The sequence below is a fragment of the Podarcis erhardii genome (assembly GCF_964252035.2).
Source record: "Podarcis erhardii genome assembly, chromosome: 4".
In the NCBI taxonomy this organism is placed as follows: domain Eukaryota; kingdom Metazoa; phylum Chordata; class Lepidosauria; order Squamata; family Lacertidae; genus Podarcis; species Podarcis erhardii.
This window is the reverse complement of record NC_138508.1, coordinates 97,447,571-97,468,525: the sequence shown is the minus strand read 5'-3', so window position 1 is coordinate 97,468,525 and position 20,955 is coordinate 97,447,571. Positions and strand designations below refer to the sequence as shown.

The following is a 20,955-nucleotide window of genomic DNA, read 5'->3' as shown; positions in this document are numbered from 1 at the left end:
CCCAAAAGAGGGACGCAGGTGGCGCTGTGGGTTAAACCACAGAGCCTAGGACTTGCCGATCAGAAGGTCAGCGGTTCCAATCCCTGCGACGGGGTGAGCTCCCGTTGCTCGGTCCCTGCTCCTGCCAACCTAACAGTTCAAAAGCACTTCAAAGTGCAAGTAGATAAATAGGTACCACTCTGGCGGGAAGGTAAACGGCGTTTTCGTGCGCTGCCAGAAGCGGCTTAGTCATGCTGGCCACATGACCTGGAAGCTGTATGCCGGCTCCCTCGGCCAATAAAGCCAGATGAGCACCGCAACCCCAGAGTCGGTCACGACTGGACCTAATGGTCAGGGGTCCCTTTACCTTTACCTTACACCCCCCAAAAAATATCCATTACGGATGTAATCCTATACATATCTTTTCAGGAGTAATTCCCATTGAGTTCAGTAGGGCTTCAAGTCAGCCTAAATAGATAAATACTTCACTTGATTAAAAGGGGGAAAGAAAAGAGATTTTACTTGCAATTAATGAGTAATCTTCCATGAATCAGAACAAATCTATCATCCCATTAGGCTTTTAATGCATAGTACAGAGCTCTCAGCAGCAGTTTTAATACAAGTTCAGTCTTCCGTTAGTGCAAACCTTTCACATAAATTTAAACCCTCTTTCAGGAAACTCCAAGGAGAAAGAAAACATTTGTAAGATCAAAGCTGACTGCTTCCTTATAATGAAAATGAAAGAAAAATAATTATGTTTATTTGTGTGCCTCTATGTGGATTCTTAAATATATATCTGTGACTTTTGTTAAATCATCTTGACTTGAAAGTCAGTTTAATTTAGGTTGTGCTAATAATATGCTGCTTTTATAGAATCCATTTACAGAGAACCCACAACTTCAAAAGGCAAAAATCTAAACGTTTTTCATCAAATCTCAAACCCAAGTGGGATAACTCTATAGTGGTGAAAACATGGCTAAGAGCTTTTTAAACTGCTTCTCCAAATCACTAACCCTGCGTCTTCATAATATTAATTAGAAAAACAGCAGCCTGCACATGTACCACCATTTCATAAACAGAGCCCTGTTATATTGTACTTCAGAGATGAAAATTCCTAACACAATAAATCTGCCAGCCTTTTAGATGCCACAGGGCTGGATTTTCTTTTTTAATCTAAAAAAAAAGGTTCACGTGATAAAGCGCTTGGGGCAGGCAGCTGCATGAGCAAACTTTCACAAAGAAAAATAATCCCAGCACATTCGAAATTCAAGTGGACCACAATTAAGCAACTTCAACATGAGAAATTAGTGTGATTGCGGGTATTCTGGAAACACACAACATAGATTCAAAAACTAGCAGACACATCTCCAAATCTGGTTGCTGTCAGATAATAGTGTGGATACATGGAAAATCACATATTCCCTTTACAAAACAAACATTACCATTCAGCTGTTATCTGTATCAGTGAAGGAAACAAGGAGCCAATGGTGTGCCTGGGGTTTCCAATGGGGAGCTTCTTGTTGGAACCCTGAAAACTAAACCCTAACTCATCCTTTATAAGTATCTATCCCTAAGCATTGCAAAGGCAACTTTGAGCATGTGGTCGGGGAATTGTACACTGTGATTTCCAGCTTTACAATTCTGATTTACCACATTCTTGATTTTGCCAGGGTCTGGAGCGTGGACTTGAATCAAGCCCGAACTTCACCTTAAGAAACCCTCGTCCCACTGGGATGAATGCAACGCAAATAATGACAGCAGACCTTCAGGAAAACCAGAGCAGGTTGTCTCTTGGATAAACAACACCTTCCTAGTATGTTTTCTCTGAAGCCCAGTATAAAGATCATGGCTGGGACCCAAAAGTCTGTTTTGGGTGTACTCAACAGTTTGTGTGCACCTATAACAGAACCACATGTTTTATCATGGGGAGGTGGCTGGACTCCTCATTGGCAGCTGCCAGCATGGTTAGTGGTCAGGGATGATGGGGGTCCAACAATCTCTTGCAGGACAGATTCTCCACACCTGCTTCATCAGAGAAAAACAGCTTGGGGTGTTTGGCATGGAATGCAGAGAAGGAAGAAGCTCCTGTTTAAGAAAAACCAGCTCAGATACTTTGTAAAGGTAAAGGATGTGAGCATTTTTCTTCGGATCCTGGCCAATGGTTTTCTCACCCCACCCCCAACAACACTGAAGTGTTTTATCAACTGTTCGTTACACGTGTGCTTTTAGGACAAGACGTTTGATAACATTTGCGCTTTGCAGCCCAATCCAATGCATGTTCACTGAGAAGTCATCCCCTTGAATTTGTTAAGACTCTTTGTCAAGTGATTATGCTGAGGATTGCTAATATGTTCATACCCAACCTTTGCACCAAGGAGCTCAGCAGAGCCTGCATGGAGTTCTCACGTTCTCTCTTCACAACAAGGTAGGGCTCATCTGATTTAGAGCACAGGCCTCGCTGGTTCAAGTGTAAACCAATGTCCACTACACAGCCTGGTTTGCTATCTTAAATTGCTCGAGGTATAAAAAAGCAAAGTTTGTTTGTACTAAAACACAGGTTCAATTTTAACGTTATCAGATGTACACTTTGTCAATACAGTGGTACCTCGGGTTACAGACGCTTCAGGTTACAGACGCTTCAGGTTACAGCCTCCGCTAACCCAGAAATATTACCTCAGGTTAAGAACTTTGCTTCAGGATGAGAACAGAAATCGCGCTCAGCGGTGCGGCAGCAGCAGTAGGCCCCATTAGCTAAAGTGGTGCTTCGGGTTAAGAACAGTTTCAGGTTAAGAACGGACCTCCGGAACGAATTAAGTACTTAACCTGAGGTACCACTGTACACATTAGAACGGCCCTGTTCCAACCTGGGATTAAAACTCATCTCCATGACCTCTCACATACATTCCTCTTTGACTTTTAATATTCACATCCTAAATATGTGTAACCATTTCAATACAATCTACTTCCAAAACAGATGTGTTTAGAGTTAAGAGCTATTACGTAACAATGCCTATGAAGGTGATAGAACTGGCCCAGAGTTAGCTCATTTGTCATCTTCCAGATGTTCCAGGCCAACTCCTATAATCTCAGACTGCTGGCCATGCTGGCAGAAGCTTGTGCAAGTTGCACTCCAACATCTGGACAGCACCATGTTGAACTAAACCCAACATTCCTGAATTTGCAATTGTTCAATAATACAGAAATGCAGAGTTTCCCAAATTTTGGACTGCAATATGAGCTTTGCACCTAAACTCATTTGTACTGGAAAGTACATTCACGCCACTTGGAAAGGGTCCCAGTTTTGCTAACTTTGACAGCAAAGGACCAAAGCCTTGCTTTGCACATTCCTGCCATTTACAGTTAAAATAATCAGAGTTTGCAGGGCTGTGGGAGAAAAAAAACTCCATTATTTCCCTGGAGCTCTGCTGTCAGTCAAAGTAGACAATTCTGAGCTACAGACATTTTATTTGTGGCAACTTTATATGTTCAATGGGACTTACTTCCTAGAAAGTAGACGCAATATGTTCTCACACAAACCACACAGGGGTGGCAGATAGGAAGTTTTTTTGGTTTAGCTAAGTTATAAACCTAAGTATCCTCAATCACTCGGCTGTTAATGACAACCCAATATCCCACCAGTACCCTTAATGATACAGAACACAACAATTACAAAATTACTAGTTAGTTCTTTTTATTATACCCATTCTGGTTTAAAAAATAATAGGAGCTTTAGGGTAGTCTGCTAGCAAATAAACATTCACTAATCAAAATACAAGTTTTCATTAGAGGGATGCGTTTTAGCCAAGAGGAAGTTTCGCTGTTAATTCACATTCAAGCAAATAAGTGTCGACAAACATACTTCTATCATTTTGCTGATGTTTGTACGCAGGTCTCCCCCCATATAAATAGGTGCAGATACACAGCTTAATATGAAAGTACTCTGTCCAGGTACAGCATATGAAAATCTGTATAGCACTAGTAAATGAATAAAAAACTAAATGATTCGTGTAAAATGTTTATACACTTTATATACACACTAAGTCACAAGTTCAATTAAAAACCACCTCCATTCATAACTCTTATGATAGACTTAGTAAGCTACAGTACAAGATTTATTTTTTAAACAGAAAAAAGAAAAGAAAACTAGCTAAGAGCTCATTTCAGGACTTACTGAAAACTGGATTGTATACAAAATTTTAGAAAACATACTTCAGAGAGAATTACTCAACACAAACTAGAAAAAGACTGTAATCAGCTCTCGAGAATGACATTTTAAATACTTAATTGCAATCAATAACCTCTCACTTAGCGAAAATATGACAATGGAATTATTTTATAATAAGGCATAAGGACAACCAGGGTACTCTCTCTTCTGTGGCACTCTGGCTTCCCAATGCTCTCTTATTGCTCGTCCTTATTTAAAAATGCTCTCTCTCCCTTTCTTTGTCTTGCTTTCTTTGAAAAAATACATCATTTTAAAACCATCTCCCAGAGAAAAAAGGAACACATTTCTGTGGATGGGAGATGTTTGAAATCTGGACTTTTTTGATTGATATTTATAAAGCCCCAGAAGAATTTCAAAATGAATGGTTTAAGCTGCAGCTACACATTTAGAAGGAAATAAATAAAGCCTCTCTCTCTCTCTCTTTCTGTCTGTCTCTCTTGCAACAATTCTAACAGGCCAGCACTTGATCCTAAAATAATATTTTACTCAGATAAGAAAATTCCACTCTTTGAAATGAGAGCTTTGGAGTGGGGGGGGGGGGGGACTTAATAGAAATATTCTTTGGTTAAGACTATAGTGCCCATAACTCTGTATCCAAGCATCAAGACACTGTTTGTAACTAATTCTGTCTAAGTAAATTGTCAAGTTTCAATGTGCACCGCTTGAGGAATGGCCAAATGACTGGATCACATAAAAAGCACCCCTTAGGTCGCAAATGTAAATGGACAGTACTTTTAAGTCGAGCAATGTGCATTTATGTATAGATCTGTTTAATGCGGGGGGCGGGGATCAGAGCTTTCATTCAGAGTAAAAACTTGTGCTTATACATCACGATGGTGGTCCTTCCCTATAGATAAGACACCAGCCAAAATTCCTACATACGTGGACTTAATGTTTCTGCATTGTTGTAGGTGCAAACCCCCTCCCAGTAGAAAACAATGAAAACAGAGCCAAATTTGCCCTTAGGTATTTGGAGAGAAAGAACGAATCCCACTCAGAATGCCCGTAACTTTTACTCAGCAGCATGTCTTAACAAATGTAGAAATACCACTCTTTTGCCCAGGGAAGGAACGGGCACCAATGGACACTTCAAAGAAGCATTAAACTGAGCCTTGAAGACATCAAACAAGAATACATATAGGATGCTACCCAGCCAAGTCATACTGAGGGCCTACCCCTCTTAGTATGACTTGGCTTTCGCCCAGAGAGTTCCAAAAAACGCTTAGCACATCTGACAATCTGTGGTGCTGCTCAAAACCCAGGACCTGACACACCTCCACCCTTAGCCAGTCTGGTAGACTACTTTCAGAACATTTAAACAATGTGCAATGGGGTTTTTTTATATATAATACACACACACACACACACATACATAAAGAGTGATAATACAAGAATTTTCATCAAAGACTCTTCCTTGCTATTGTCCCCTGTGTCAGAATTACATTTTGCAAACACACTCAGTTTTCAAAGACCTGACATTGCTTTGTGCCATCAAGGGAAGGGAAGTTCCAACTGTTCAAGTGGTGTAAAAATCCAGAAGTCGCTACTTTGATGATGGCCCCTTTTGGCACTGGCTCTTCTGACCCATCACCACTGTGAAGCAGTTCCAAAGAGTTGAAGAAGAAAGAGATTTTGGAAAGCGGCAGAGAAGGCAAAGGGAATAAAATGGTACAAGGAGGTCCCTGATTGCGTTGTCTAGTATTTCGCCCCCAAACAGGGTAGGGGTTGGGAAATAGAAGCAGCCACAAAATCTAACCTGTCAGAAATAGCTGTTCCATTCCACTGACTTCATCCAATTTAGGAGATAGGCAACACTGGGAAAATAATTATCAGGAAAGGTTCTCTCTGCTTCACCACCAACATGGCTGGGAAGGGCAAAATGTTCTCTCTCTCTCTTTCAGATTCCTCTTCCCATCCCAGGGCAAGAAGGCAACACTTTCTGGGAAGCAGGAAGGATGGCAGGGGACTGGCCACAAAGCAGTTCCTTCACCTTGATGCAGAAAGAAACAAAAGGCTGGAAAATGGGAGACTGGTGGAAGCAGACTCAGAATGATGCAAAGGGGTCCTTTACATCATTGAAGTAGCATTTGATGCCCACCCATTCTCTGGATGGGGGGTGGGGGGAGTGGAGATGCAGGAATAAAATATACAGCACGTATGTTCTGGGGTGAACAAGACAGACATCTTTGGAAGCATGCATGTTATAAAGGGGACACAGGTACGTGTGTCGAGATTTGTGTTTTACCTCTAGCGATATGAACAGATCACATAGTGGGTTGATTCTGGGACAGTGAATTCTGCACAGCTGGCATTTGAGGTGGGCAGCGATTATGTAAAAGGGTTGGGCAATGGCAGCACATTACATGGAAAAGGCCCATGGAAGTGCTCTGGACCCATGTTAAGTGCAAGGGGTAGAAGGAAGTGATCAAACTTGTACAAAACAAGAGGCGTTCCTTATGGGCGAGGGGCTGAGTGACTGTCTAAGGAACCTAGGTGTAGATGGTGTTCTTCTAAGGTACAAGTGAGGGGTGCATGAGGTGTCACAAAGCTATGAAGGGATGACCACAGGGCAAGTGCATAGAAATGTAAACAAGGGGCCAGGAACTCCGTGTGCGGAAGGGAAGGAAGTTCTCTGCACCTTTAAGAACAACACAGAAGAGGAGACACCACGATGGGGAGGTTTCCTATCTATGCAGTTCTAAAAGGTGGAAGAGCCTTCAGGCTGCCACCCTATTGCTTAGGCGAAGGCTCCATCTGGGATGCTGGACAGGAATTCAAGTGGGACACTTTTGTCTCTCCCAGCACAGCCCCTTCAAAACTCTCCTACAGTTTTGCAGGCGCAGCTCCCACGCAAGCCAAAAATGTGTCAAGCCGAGGCAGGTTTCTTTCTGCAAGGTCAGGCCCGGGTCATCCTAGGTTAGGGAAAGGAACGGCATGTGCCTGGAAAAAAAGGGAAAATCTGGGGTTGTGTTGGAGCTGGTGGCCAGCCCAGGCTGCGCTTGTGCATCTGGGTCCCCTCACTCCCTGCAGAAGACATACTCGGTGTAGCTGGTCCAGATCTTGTCGTCGGCGGGGCCGCCCTGCTCGGGGGCGAAGGCGCAGGTGCCGGTGGAGGAGCAGGCGGCCATGCGGAAGCCGGCCTCGCTGAGCCGGTCGAAGGCCTGCTCCAGGAAGTTGAACTTGAGGTAGTAGCGGGCCGTGTAGCGCTCCGGGGGCCGGTCGGGGTCGCGGCTCTCGTTGAGCGTCTCGCCGAAGACCTCCTTGGCCAGCGCCGTCTTGCCGCACACCGTGATGCGCGCCACGCGGCGGAACTTGGCGTCGGCCTGCGCGTCCCGCCCGATGGTGTAGGAGCCGCGGTAGCCGATGGTGATGTAGCCCGAGCGCCGCCCCGACGCCGCCCCGCCCGCGTCCAGCGAGAGGGAAGGCGCCAGCAGAGGCCCGCCCGACGGGCTGCGGCTGGACGTGGGCGAGGCCGACAGAGCCCCCCCGCCGCCCTCGGGAAGCTCGGCCTCCAGGTAGCCCAGGCCCGGCGGCGGCTCGTCGGCGCACACGGAGGCGTCGCGCAAGAGCCCCGAGAAGCGCGCGGCGGCGGAGGGGAGGCCGGCGGCCGCCAGACGGCGCGCCAGCTCGGGCAGCTGGAAGTACTCGGCCTCCCTCTGCAGGCGGCTGCGCTCGGGGAAGCGCTCGGGCAGCACCAGCTCCTGGTCGCGCAGGTAATCCAGGATGTAGCGGAAGAGGAAGCCGTCGCGATCCAAGAAGAAGCGGCCCTTGGAGTCGCGCGGCAGCTCCGACGCCGCCTGCTCCGAGAACATGCGCCACAGCAGAGAGCCGCGCACCGACAGCACCGTGCCGCGCCGGGTCACGTACACCTGCCCGCCCACGTTCAGCTCCACGATCTCCGGGAAGCCCTCGCCGCCGCCGCCACCGCCGCCCACCGACGACGCCGCCGCCTCGGGCAGCTGCGCGGGGCGCGCCGCGCTGCGCAAGGCGCTGCTGCCTCCGCCGCCGCCGCCGTTGGGGAGCCCCCGCGCGCTGTCGGCCAAGGCCATGGCCGGCCCGGAGCAAGTCCTTCCCCTACGGCCGCGCCCTCGGCTGCTTCTCCTCCAGGCTGGCGCGCTCGGCTTCCTTCGCCCGCTGCTGCTGCTGCTGCCCGATCTCCGCTCGGCGCCCGAGCCGCTTTTCCTTTCTCTCTCTCTCTCTCTCTCTCTCTCTCTCTCTCTCTCCTCCGGGCTTCGCGCTCTCGCGACTCCGATGCGCCGGCGGCGAGCGGCGAGCGCGGCTTATGTAGCGGCGCTGCCAGCTCGCAGGAGGGGAGCGCAAGGCGTGGACGGGGAGGAGGCGGAGGGGAGCCGGGCGGGGGGGGGGTGTCGACACTGACGTGGGGCTGCGCCTTCCCCAATTGCGAAGGAGCCCCAGCGCACAGCTCCCACCCCCTTCCCCCCTGCTGCTGCCGGGGATATATTTATTTATTTGCTCGGCGGAGAATGCCAACTCTGGCCAAATCACCATCAGCCCGACCCCCCCCCCCCCCCGTCGGAGAGACGCGCAAGCAACCCCCTGGTTGTGCTGGGCTCGCTTCCCTTCTCGGCTTGCCGTCGCTTTGCAAAAACAGGAGGCTGTCATTCTCTGGAGCGCTTCCCTTGACACTCGCAGCAGCAGCAGGAGCAGCAAGATTTTCCAAGCGATTTTTAAGGGTGCAATCCTACACATACACACCCTTGAGATTAAGCCCTGTTGAGTTTAGGGGGACTTCCGAGGCCATAAAGTCGGGCTGCCCCCTCCCCCTCCCCCCAGAGGCGAATAGATCGCAGCTCTTGCTGTCCATTTACTCTGGAGTAACCTCCTCTTTCCTATTGGCTTCCGTGAGAAATGTGCAATTGGCAAACGCAGTTGCAATTTTCTTTACTTTGGGGTGTGTGTGCGCGTGCTCTAGTCCTGCTGAGGTTAGTGCAGAGGCTGATGGAGTGGATTTGAAAGGCTGGTTGCAAAAATCAACTTTTAGAGGGAGAGGCGCCTTCGCATGAATCGCCCTGAGTATGGCTGGCTAGCTCCCCAATCCTCGGCGCGCCCTCGACTACCACAGGGATGAGTGGGGTGAAGATTTAAGGCGCTGGGTGGGAGCAAAGGAGCGGCGGCGATGGGCTCCTTAGACTCCCGTCCTTCAGAAAGTGCAAGTCAGCAGGGCTGCCGCAGAGTAAATGGATTGTCTCAGGTGGAGAGCGTAAGAACCAGCCCAGGGCAACGGTGTTGGTGCAGAGGAACTAAACGGCTGCAACGTCACCTCCAAGCTGTCCACTACGGAGCGGGTCCCCTGACGTGACGGATGTCATAATGCAAACTCTGCGCTTTTTGCAAACAGCCTCGTTGCAGATGGGAAGGCAAAGGAGCCTTGTGGCTTCCTGACCTCTAGGCAGACTTCCTCATTTTAAAAATGGTGGGTTTAGCAAATATATATATATATATATACACACACACACACACACACACACACACAGTACACACACACACACACACCCCATGCCTATTTTCCCCTGCTCCTCTTTTTCTAGTAAAACGATTTTACGTAGTTTCTAAGGGGGAAATGAAGAGGCACATTTCATTTTACACATACCAATCATTTTCATGGGTTTCTAGGCTTCTGGTTCCAATTGATCCTTGACTAATATTGTCCTAGAGATATTTTTTTTTACTTACCCTGCTTTTCATGCACCCACAATCTCTGGCCCTCCCTCCGTTTTAATGAGTGGAACAGATATTGTTAGACTTCAAAGACCATATTGTCGTTTCCCCGTACTAAATTCTGCAGCATTTATCTTCACTGTGGGCTTATCTCCAAAAATGCTGCCATACTGTAATTCTTTACGAACTGTCCCTGGGCTTGCTTAAGACTGCAGTCACAGTACTGCAGCACTGCCAGGCACTGAAACAGTGAAATGCAACTTACAAACATGTACATCTGTAAAAGGTCTGAGACTTCAAACAGTTAGTGACTTGTGTTGATTCATTTCCCTAGCTGTTTTACAAATAAAGTCCCTGTAGGATCGATCCTAAATAGGTTTACTCAGAAGCAAACTCCATTAAAGCAGCAGATTTTAGTTCCTAGTAAATGTGTTTTAGACCACAGCGCTACCTGCATCCCCTTAGGACCACAGTATTATAATGCAATACTATCCACATATCTTCAGAAGTAAGCCCAATTCAGTTCAGCAGGACTTTCTCCTAGGTAACAGTGTCAGCATCGCCCTTGAGCCAGTGTACCAACTGGACTCATGCACTACAGCCCCGACTGGGCTAGGCGAGCTGGGTAGCACTGCCAGAGACCTCCTTTCCCACAGGAACAGGTCACAGTGCTGTGGACTCACAGCTTGGAGCTGAGAGCACCGGATTCACTGTCTCAATAATACAGTCGTTGCGCAGCAGCGTTTTGCAGAGTCTTGCAGAGTATAAACCACTCGGAGAGCAGCTCTGTAAAGTATCCTCCTTTTATTCTATAACTACAGCTATGATACAAACTATATACAGAGCTACAAATTCTAAGCATACATCAATGCTACTTTGAGTGCCTGCAGCTGTTCTTAGCAGCAATCTTATCTATAAACACGATCTCTTGCACTCTCTCTCCGACACACTGACTGACTCTCTCTCTCACACAGAGACTGACTCACTCACTTGACTAATTAAGTAGAGAGCAGTACATTGCTCCTCCTCTCTGTAGAGTCAGCAGAGACCTCAGGAGATTCTCAGGAGATTCTTGGGTATGGGAGGGGTGAAATCTCCTCAAACAGTGTATAGAAAGTTGCAACAGTGTTAGAAACTCAAATATATAATCTAGGAGACAAATGACTCCTTAATCCGAGGTTACAGTCACCAAAATGGAATGTCTAGTTGCCATTTGGCGGCAAGACGGCTTTAAAGTCTGATTTTTCAAATGATAGTCTGACTGCGATTATCAGTTAAACACTGGGCTAGTTCAGATGACAACCTTGAGCTAGGTTAAGAACTTTGAGAACTTGAAGAAGAAAGAAGCGTGGCTGGGGAAACCCAGCCAGATGGGTGGGGTATAAATAATAAATTATGATTATTATAAATCACTTTATCCAGAGACAGTCCACATATATATTGGCCTATTCCAACCTTGTTTTCTTAATGGCGACATGGACCATTCATAACCTAGGGATATTCTTCACAACTGTGAGTGGGGCAGTAGACTGGGGTAAGTGAAGACAAGCTACAACAAATAGCTGTAACTCCTGCTCAGGCTGCACAGAAAAAGCATTTGGTTCCTGAAATTCATTCCGATTGTGCAGATAAAATATAACTGATAGAATTCTACAGGATGGGGTATGTTTGTGTGAAAACAGTAAAGATCCAATTATGCCAAGGCATGCATCTCCAGATGGCAGGGATGGCAGGTGCCATCCTGGCACCCAGGAATCTTCACTTGGTGGCAAGTGTTTGGTAGCCAGGTGCAAAATGTGCCTGGCCCCTGGCTAATTTCAAACACTGGGTTGCAGCCTTAAGCACTATATTTCACCTCTCCTATACAGGAAGTTGCGGTGCAGTCTCACTTCCAGTATAAAAGTTTCCAGTCTGTAAATGTGCTCATAGGACTGCTTCTGCAGGTCTTAGCCTTCTTTATTTAAGTAGCATGGGATGGATTTGTATCTGCACACCTGAGCCTGACTCAGGTATGGGATGCTGCCATAGAGCCAGGCTGTACACAGGTGGCACCGGAGCAAGTCTTGGGCGTGAGTACAATTCCTTGTTGCCCACATAAATGACAATGCAAAGTGCAACTTAAATAAGTAGGGGCCTTTCTGAATTAGCCCACATCCTGTTCTCCATTTGCAGTGAGAAAAAGATGGGCAGTTCTCAGGAAAGGAGCCATTTCGCCCGAGCTCCTTTTTGTGGACACAAGTGCTTGGGTGAATTGACCTCTATTATCATTAGAGGCATTGTTCATAGTGGGAGGAGGTACGTGAGCCTAACACCCAGCCCAAACTGTGTGTACCATACCACAACAGCCTAGCAGACTATATAATCAAGTGGGACCTGCAACAAAGAGTTGCAGCATGGGCTGCTCCTCTTAGGGGGCAAGAATTTCACCTTAAATACCCAGCTGATACTCCCATCCCACACTGGCTGGTGCCGTGCACATGATTACAGCCAGCTGCCTTCTCCATGCGCCTGCACATGTCCCCTCTCCCGGCCAAGCTTTTCAGTGTTTCACTTCTCTATAGCCATATGGACTATTTGGGGGGGGGGTCTTCCCCCCTGGGCTGACAGTTTAATCGTCCTTCAACACTGCCAATGGAATAGTGTCCTCCAGTGCAGCCGGCTAGTTTAGGAAGTATATGACAGGCCTGGGGCACACCTAGTTCCCATTTCTAATGAAGGGCAATGACTCTGAGGCCTGAGGCAGTGACTTCAGCCTGCCTAATAGCAGGGTCGGCCCCAGCTGCTGCTGTGCCTTCAGCAGCAGCGTGATACTGAAACAGAAGTTTTTTCCTGGAGTTGATATGAATAGTGGACAAAATATAACTTGCCATATTTCTGAGTCTTAAGCTGCAGTCCTATATTTTGAATTTAAGTGATTTTAATTCTGCATTTTATTGTTCTTACTGGTTTAAGAAGGGCAGGTAAGAAATTGATTAGCTGGGAGTCAGCTACATTGAATTCAGTGGTGCTGTATAGGATTGTACTGACAGATTTATTATAGAGATGTTCAAAAACCCTTTGAGAAAAACAAACAACTGGCTACCCTATTAACATTCTATGCAGGTAGCAGATGAAATACTACAAAGGATGTTTTCTGACTTTTAATGGGGTGGAGGAAGAGTCAAAATAAGGGCATTACATTTAATTGAGCTATATTTATGCAGCTAACACAGGAAGGAGGATATTGAAAAGAAGCTAACCATTAATTAATAGATGCTTATTCAATTGATTAGAATGTAAGAGCCACTTTTCCAATTTAACAACAACAAAAATTAAAAACTGAAACCACATAGAAGCAGCAAAATAAAACACAACTTCAGTCCTATACGCATTGCAGGTAGAATTTAATGGGAAATACTTCTAATTGGGTATGCTGAACCACTGCAATAAAATTTAAAAGATTGAATCTGTATTGGGTTTTTGGATCCAAGAACACTCCCGAAGCAAATCTCAAATAGAGGCCCACTATTACACCATTGAGGATGCGGGTGGCACTGTGGGTTAAACCACAGAGCCTAGGGCATGCCAATCAGAAGGTTGGCAGTTCAAATCCCTGTGACGGGGTGAGCTCCCATTGCTCGGTCCCTGCTCCTGCCAACCTAGCAGCTCAAAAGCACGTCAAAGTGCAAGTAGATAAATAGGTACCACTCTGGTGGGAAGGTAAACGGCGTTTCCGTGTGCTGCTCTGGTTTGCCAGAAGCGGCTTAGTCATGGTGGCCACATAACCTGGAAGCTGTACGCCGGCTCCCTCGGCCAGTAAAGTGAGATGAGCGCCGCAACCCCAGAGACGGTCACGACTGGACCTAATGGTCAGGGGTCCCTTTACCTTTACTATTACACCATTAAAATGGCAACAAAACTCAAAAAGCAAAATCCAAATGATGGCTCACAATCCCTATGAAGCGCAAACACTTTTGCAAGCCTCCTCAAGCCCATCGGGGAAGGAGCAAGGTGGGTTCTCTGGGACTTGCGCAGTGAGAATGCAACTACTGAAAAGCTTTTGCTTCTTTTATTGGTCCAATAGATTATATGAGAGTCTAGTTCTCAGGGTCAGAAGGTTCCAATGCTTGCTCACCAGGTGCTTCCAAGAAGCTCATCAACCAGGCATGAAGGCAAGGACCAACCCATAGTCTCCTTATCGCTGCCATTTGTATTCAGAATTCAGCTGTTGGAGAGATGGAATAGTTAACAACTGCTCAGCCACATTCTGAATCAGCTGCAGCTTCCAAGTGGTTTGTGAAGGCAGCCCTCAGAGATCACATCATAGTAGACCTGGAGATCTTCAGATGTTCCATCATCTCAAATCATTGACCAAGCTGGCAGTGGTTGATATGAATTAGAGTCCAACAGGTAGTGGACTCTCATTCAATGGAGGTTTTTAAGCAGAGGTTAATTGGCCATCTGTCAGGTATTTTTTAGCTGTGTTTCCTGCATTGCAGAGGGTTGGACTTGAGGTCCCTCCCAACTCTACAGTTCAGTGATTCCTAACACTGCGGTCCCACAGAACTTTCCCCAGCCTGCAGTAGATCAAGGAGGATATTTCCAAGGCATTTATGACACTTGCAGTGGGTCTTAAATATGGCCGAATTATGCCTTTGGGAACAGGGAGTTGGGATCAAGTATGAGTGGAAATGGCGAAAGTGTAGGAACAGGCAGGAATTTAATGCAGAGACTCTGCAGGGGTAAAAATAACCACAGGGAATTGGGCATTTTATGAGGTTCAATGGCACAGTCAATATAGGTACTTTGAATCAGAAAGCAAATAGAGTAGCAAAAAATGACAGCCCAAGATGCTGTTTTGTATGGGATACCAAAAAAAAGAAAGAAGGAAAGAGATGGAGAGAATGTGTAATTCTCTAAGGCTTACAGTTTTTAAAGAGTTCACCAATCAACTGTCCTTTGTGGTGGTGGTAAGCCTTAGTTTTATCACATCAGTGTTCCAATATAGCAATACATTTTTCATGCTGGGGGACAACAAAGGACACAATGTGGTTTTAAATCCAGGGTTCTGGTGTGCTTTGCACATAAACTAATTGTGCCCTAGGCTTTTGATCTGCAGTGAAAATGGGAACAGTGGGAAATGGCAATTGATTAACAACTGGTGAGATTCTGCACAGGGTTAACAACAGGGTGTTTTTAGAAAGAGAGAGAGAGAGAGAGAGAGAGAGAGAGAGAGAGAGAGAGAGAGAAGGTACTGTTTCTTTGTATTCCATTAAAAAAAACAAAAACTAATTAAGCACTATTGCAAAGTGAGACTCAAACACATGTTCTTTTTGCACAATCTTGTGGGTTCTTCACAGACCGCAATCTTCCACTGCTTATTCTTGCACATAGAACTGAAACCAAAGGGGTGGAATTTTCAAAACTCCAATTCTCCTTGCTCAAACTTGCTTGCAGAAAGAAAGAAAAATGGCACACCCAAAATATAACCTATTTATGGATATTGTTGGCGTGACAAATTTTAGGAGAAGACAGACAGACATTTAGTGAGATGACGTTTAACAGTCTCTCAAAATAAAATTGGATGCCACTGGCTTCAGTCCAGTCCAGTACCTCAACAGCAGAGTGAGCAGAAGGAGGCTAATAATAATAATAATAATAATAATAATAATAATAATAATAATAAATTTTATTTATATCCAGCCCTCTCCAGCCGAAGCCGGGCTCAGAGCGGCTAACAACAGTAAATGATACAACATTCTAAAATCAGTTCATTATAAAATCAGTTCAAATCAGGTTAATGGCAACCATTGGGCTAGAGTTCTGTGAGGTCTGCCTGGCTTACCACATTCTGAAGTGAATGAAATAATGCGCACTGCTCCAAAACAATCCCTGTCTCGGCATCTCCCACTTTCATTCCAATTATCTTAATCAAGTCAAATTATTCACACATTCCAATGAGGTACAGCTCCCTGGGCGGAACATTCCCAGAATATCCTTCAGAGCACCACAAATTGCCCACCTCTGTACTCTGAAAGCTAATTTATATTTCCAGCAAGCCTTTCCCCAGAGGAGGAGATATATACAGGGACACGTAACGCTGGTAAAATTCATTATGTACAATAAAGTTTCCACAGAAAAGACCTATTGTGGGAGGGGGTGGAGGGAAACCAACTTATTTTGCATTTTGAATGCCTGTTATGTTGCCAGTGGTTTGCATCAATTTAACTGGAGTTACTTTTAAATGTTAACAGAGTTAGTGGGCACCTTGTTCAGTGGGGCATTGAGCCCCCCACATATCAGGGCCAATGTGGCAAAAAGAGTTAGAAAATTAAAGAACTGAACTAAAGAACCACACTAGCTCATAGCAAGAGTCTCAGTTCCCGTTTACGGAGCCAAAGAATCTGGAAAATGGAGAGAGAAATCATCATTGGCCAACAATACAGATTCTATTTTATGGGGGCCCCCCCCCAAAAAAACACCACAAAGGTTAGAGTGGGGAGGTGGTATTTTTAGATCAGGGTAAGCACCGGGTACTGTGCTCTACATTGTAGCATGGATTAAACAATTTGAAATGCTTTAATGGCGGGAGAGAAGACAAGAACTCTCCCAAAAGTGACCATCAAGGACAATGGCATCCTAGGCAATGCTCAGGGGGATGACTGGGTGATGTTGTGTGTGTCCAATTCTGGGCCAGACAACTCATGAAGGATATTAACAAGCTGGAACGTGTGCAAAGGAGGGCAACCAAGATGATCACTTTACTCTAGTACAGGGGTGGCCAACAGGTAGATCTGGTCAATCCAGTGGTAGATCACTGCCAGTTTTTTTATAGTGGGAGTAGATCGCAGTCTCTTGGAAGTTGGACAAGCCTGCTCATTTTTGTTGTAGTAGTAGTAGTAGTAGTAGTAATAATAATAATAATAATAATAATAATAATAATAATAATTTTATTATTTATACATTACCCATCTGGCTGGGTTTCTCCAACTGTTCTGGGCAGCTCCCAGCAGAATAGTAAAAAACATGATCAAACATTTAAAACTTCTCTAAACAAGGCTGCCTTCAGATGTCTTCTAAGAGTTATGTACGGTAGTTCTTTATCCCCTTGACATCTAATGGGAGGGCGTTCCACAGGGAGGGTGCCACTACCGAGAAGGCCCTCTGCCTGCTTCCCCATAACTTTCCTTCTCACAGTGAGGGAACCAGCAGAAGAGCCTCGGAGGAGGACCTCAGTGTCCGGGCTGAATGATGGGGGTAGAGATGCTCCTTCAGCTATACTGGACCGGGGATGCTTAGGTCTTTAAAGGTCAGCACAGGAGAACTGCCTTCAACTTGGAGAAGTGTGAGTTTGAAAGAACGGCTGTGTTTTGGTTTGAGTATTGTTTCAGAAACTGTGGATTAGGTAGGTTTGCCTCTAATTGTGAACAGAATTAAACTTCTCCTCCAGCCTCACTTACAAGCCTCCCTCTGAAAGGGAACCTTGATTTCATAAGTTCCTGATCATGAAGAGGCTTGTGAGCATGTTCAAGTCAATGCATGTGCAAGCCCCCTTCACACCATCAGAATGGTGGAGTCTGCAGCCAGATGCTGCCAGTACAGAATCCTAATACCTGAACAGGGCTACAGAGTACCCAGGAGAATGATGAAGAGGAATGGAAGCCCCTCATCTCTACACCTCTTAAGAGCTACTTCCACAAACTCAGCAATGTTCTAAGTATTTCATAAGAACGTAAAAAGGTCTCTGCTGCATAGCACTAAAGACTCCTCTATCTCTGGCTATCTCTGATCCAGCACTGTGTGCATGCAAACCATAATACTGTCAGAATCTTATCTGACTGGATCCTTGTCTGCAGACACACACACACGCACACCCAGAGAGTCACTACATAAAAACAGAGTGATTTTGGACATAAGGTAAAGGTAAAGGTACCCCTGCCCGTACAGGCCAGTCGTGTCCGACTCTAGGGTTGTGCGCTCATCTCACTTAAGAGGCCGGGAGCTAGCGCTGTCCGCAGACACTTCCGGTTCACGTGGCCAGCGTGACGAAGCTGCTCTGGCAAGCCAGCACCAGCGCAGCACACGGAAACGCCGTTTACCTTCCCGCTATAAAGCGGTACCAATTTATCTACCTGCACTTGGGGGTGCTTTCAAACTGCTAGGTGGGCAGGAGCTGGGACCGAAAGACGGGAGCTCACCCCGCCGCGGGGATTTGAACCGCCGACCATACGATCGGCAAGTCCTAGGCACTGAGATTTTACCCACAGCGCCACCCGCGTCCCACGATTTTGGACATAGTTTGTTGTTAAACTGAAGTGTTGTGAGAAGTAACAGAAAAAGTTCTCCAACTAAACCCCTGCTCATGTACACAGAAAAGCTAACTGCATTCATGTCTGTAACCTATGGAAAAATGGTTTTAGGATCTAAGCATTCACTGTAGAATTTTGTTTTCTATTTGCATTGCAATACAACCTACCATTACTGGATCCTTAGCAAGTATTGCAATTATAAATCTGGAGTTGAACAACAAGGGTCTTTTCCATTTTGTCCAATGCTACTGAATTGCTAGGCAGGAGACCTAACCTAGGTTAGTCACTTTACCATTATATAATCATGAGTTTGGATTGTATATGTGTTCATACAAAGGTAAAATAACATGCATGGTTGGGGCATTACCTGCACCTGAAAACCCCAAGGGTGTCTTTAAAGAATCCTACCTCACAAGAGAGGCAGAAACAAGAGCTCCAGGTTGAAACCTTCTCCTAGACCCAGTACTGCACATAAACAACATGCTTTCATTTATATTGCGGGACTTTTCAGTTGCATTTTCTGCCAAAAGGCACTCGAAATAGCATACGATCCATAAAGAGAATAAAAGCCACCAATCATAAAGTCAATACGATAGCAAAATGTAAAAACCCATAAAACTAAAAGGCAGATATCAAAACAAAGAACAATCAGCACATTAGCAACAACAGGCTCCAAAAGCTTTCCTGATAAATAAGACCAATGCTGGAATCTAAAAGAGGCATGAACAGCCACTGCTGTGGGGATTATTGATCGTGGTCCTGTAGCCCCACCCCTTCCCCTTTGGCCACAACCATTTAGCACAGCTCCCTGCCCACTTTGGCCAAGAAAGAAAGATGGAATGGTAAGAGAGATACAAAGCTAAATTGAGCATGTACAAGTGCCTTTCCATAAATAAGGACCAAATCTCCCTTACAGGAGGCACTGCAGGGCTAAAACCTGGCACTTTCCTTTTTTTTAAAAAAAGTGCTGTTTTCTTTCATCATAACCACCTGAGATCACAGTGGAATGTCTTCTTTTTGTTAATAATGGTGAGATTCCTGTACCCACTGATTATGCTGGAACTCTGCACTAGACAGAGCACATTCACTTTAACCCCATTCCATGGTGATCCTGTCGTGATCAGCTGGGGAAAACACAAAGTCAAACTTAGAGATACAGTGGTACCTCGGGTTACATGCGCTTCAGGTTACATACGCTTCAGGTTATACACTCCGCTAGCCCAGAAATAGTGCTTCAGGTTAAGAACTTTGCTTCAGGATAAGAACAGAAATCGTGCTCTGGCGGTGCGGCGGCAGCAGGAGGCCTCATTAGCTAAAGTGGTGCTTCAGGTTAAGAGCAGTTTCAGGTTAAGAACGGACCTCCGGAACGAATTAAGTACTTAACCCGAGGTACCACTGTATTGTATTCGTGGTTGAAATATGCCACCCTCCCCCCCCCAAATTTCAACACACCCATTATTCTTTTTGTGTACATTATGCAATTCCAATGGGGCCAACTCCAACTGGGACAGCTCACTAAACTGTTTGTTACAATAAGCACTTAAGCTAGCCACTTTTAGTTTGAAGAAAAACAGTCATCTGGATCACATACCCATTGTGGATCAGGACCCCATGTTGGTTTCTTGCTGAAGTTCTTACCCAGACTGCCATTTGCCCCAGAAGGAGCTGTTAGCAGTACTACCTGTTGAACTATTAAGCCTCTCACTCCAATTGCAGGAATATTACAACACTGGCTTCCACAGAAAACCTGCACAATATTGCTCATATTCCTACCTTCCAATCCTCACATGCACAGACTGGTTCTGCCTGATGCTAAATCTGCAAACAGACAGCTGATTGTAATGAATTAATGAGCTCTAAGGCAACAAGACAGTCTCCTATTCCTTTCAATAAGGGAGTGAAGCGGGGGCTTAAATATCTTCCATTGAAATCACTGAAATTTAAACTGCTCTGTTTTGGCTAGATGAGCCGTTAAGTTTCTAGACACACAACCAGCCTCTGCATTATACTTAAAATTCAGGCTGTGCTGAATAGCCACTTTTCCCTGGTCTCCATGGATGTTCTGCGCATGTCTGAAGGGAGCGCTAAGCTTTATGTGCACAGTCTTCCATCTGATCTGGAACCTCAATGGTTCAGGGTTCTAGATTGCCTGGAAGACAGTACCCAGGAAGGATCCTTCCCTTCAGATATCTGTGTGCAAGGGAGGAGAGCTCAGCCAGCACCATTCCTCATGCACATGTTCTCTTACACTATAAATACAAAGCCCAAAGAGGGTATGTGTGAATACTGTTACCACCTGCGGGGCTTGGAAATAGGCAGTGGTCATGAGAAAGGTAAGATGGATCAGAGGAAATTTTAAGAAACTTACGCACTGCAACTTTTACCTCCAAATCTTTATTTGAATATTCTTTTATGAGAAGTGGGATTTGGGGGGGGGACTACCTCAAGAAAAATAAATAAAAAGGGATATTGTTGTCTACGTATTAATTTCATTTTGCAAATTTCCAGAATCTTCCGTGCTGCTGTATTTTATTGGTATGTCCTGTTGAATGGAAGTTTTATAGATACATGTAAAAATAAAAATAAAGTTTAAACAGAATATTCAGAAAAAGTTTTGACTGAGCAACAAAGTGATTCAATTCCCCAAAAATGCACTGCTATCATCGTGGGTGGTGTGCATGTTATTTATGTATGTACTGTATGTTTGCATGCATGCATGCATGCATGTATAGATAGATAGATAGATTACAGCCCCCTGCTCCCTCAACCATTCAGTTACATAAA

At 45.5% G+C, this 20,955-nt stretch overlaps 1 protein-coding gene across 1 annotated transcript; it reads right to left on the bottom strand.

Moving 5' to 3' along the window:
• Positions 1-3,653: 3,653 nt before the first annotated feature.
• On the bottom strand, positions 3,654-8,336 carry KCTD12 (potassium channel tetramerization domain containing 12). Its single transcript, XM_081859562.1, has one exon. It carries the CDS (start codon positions 8,251-8,253, stop codon positions 7,222-7,224), a length of 1,032 nt encoding a protein of 343 aa, XP_081715688.1. The 5' UTR covers positions 8,254-8,336; the 3' UTR covers positions 3,654-7,221.
• Positions 8,337-20,955: the final 12,619 nt, after the last annotated feature.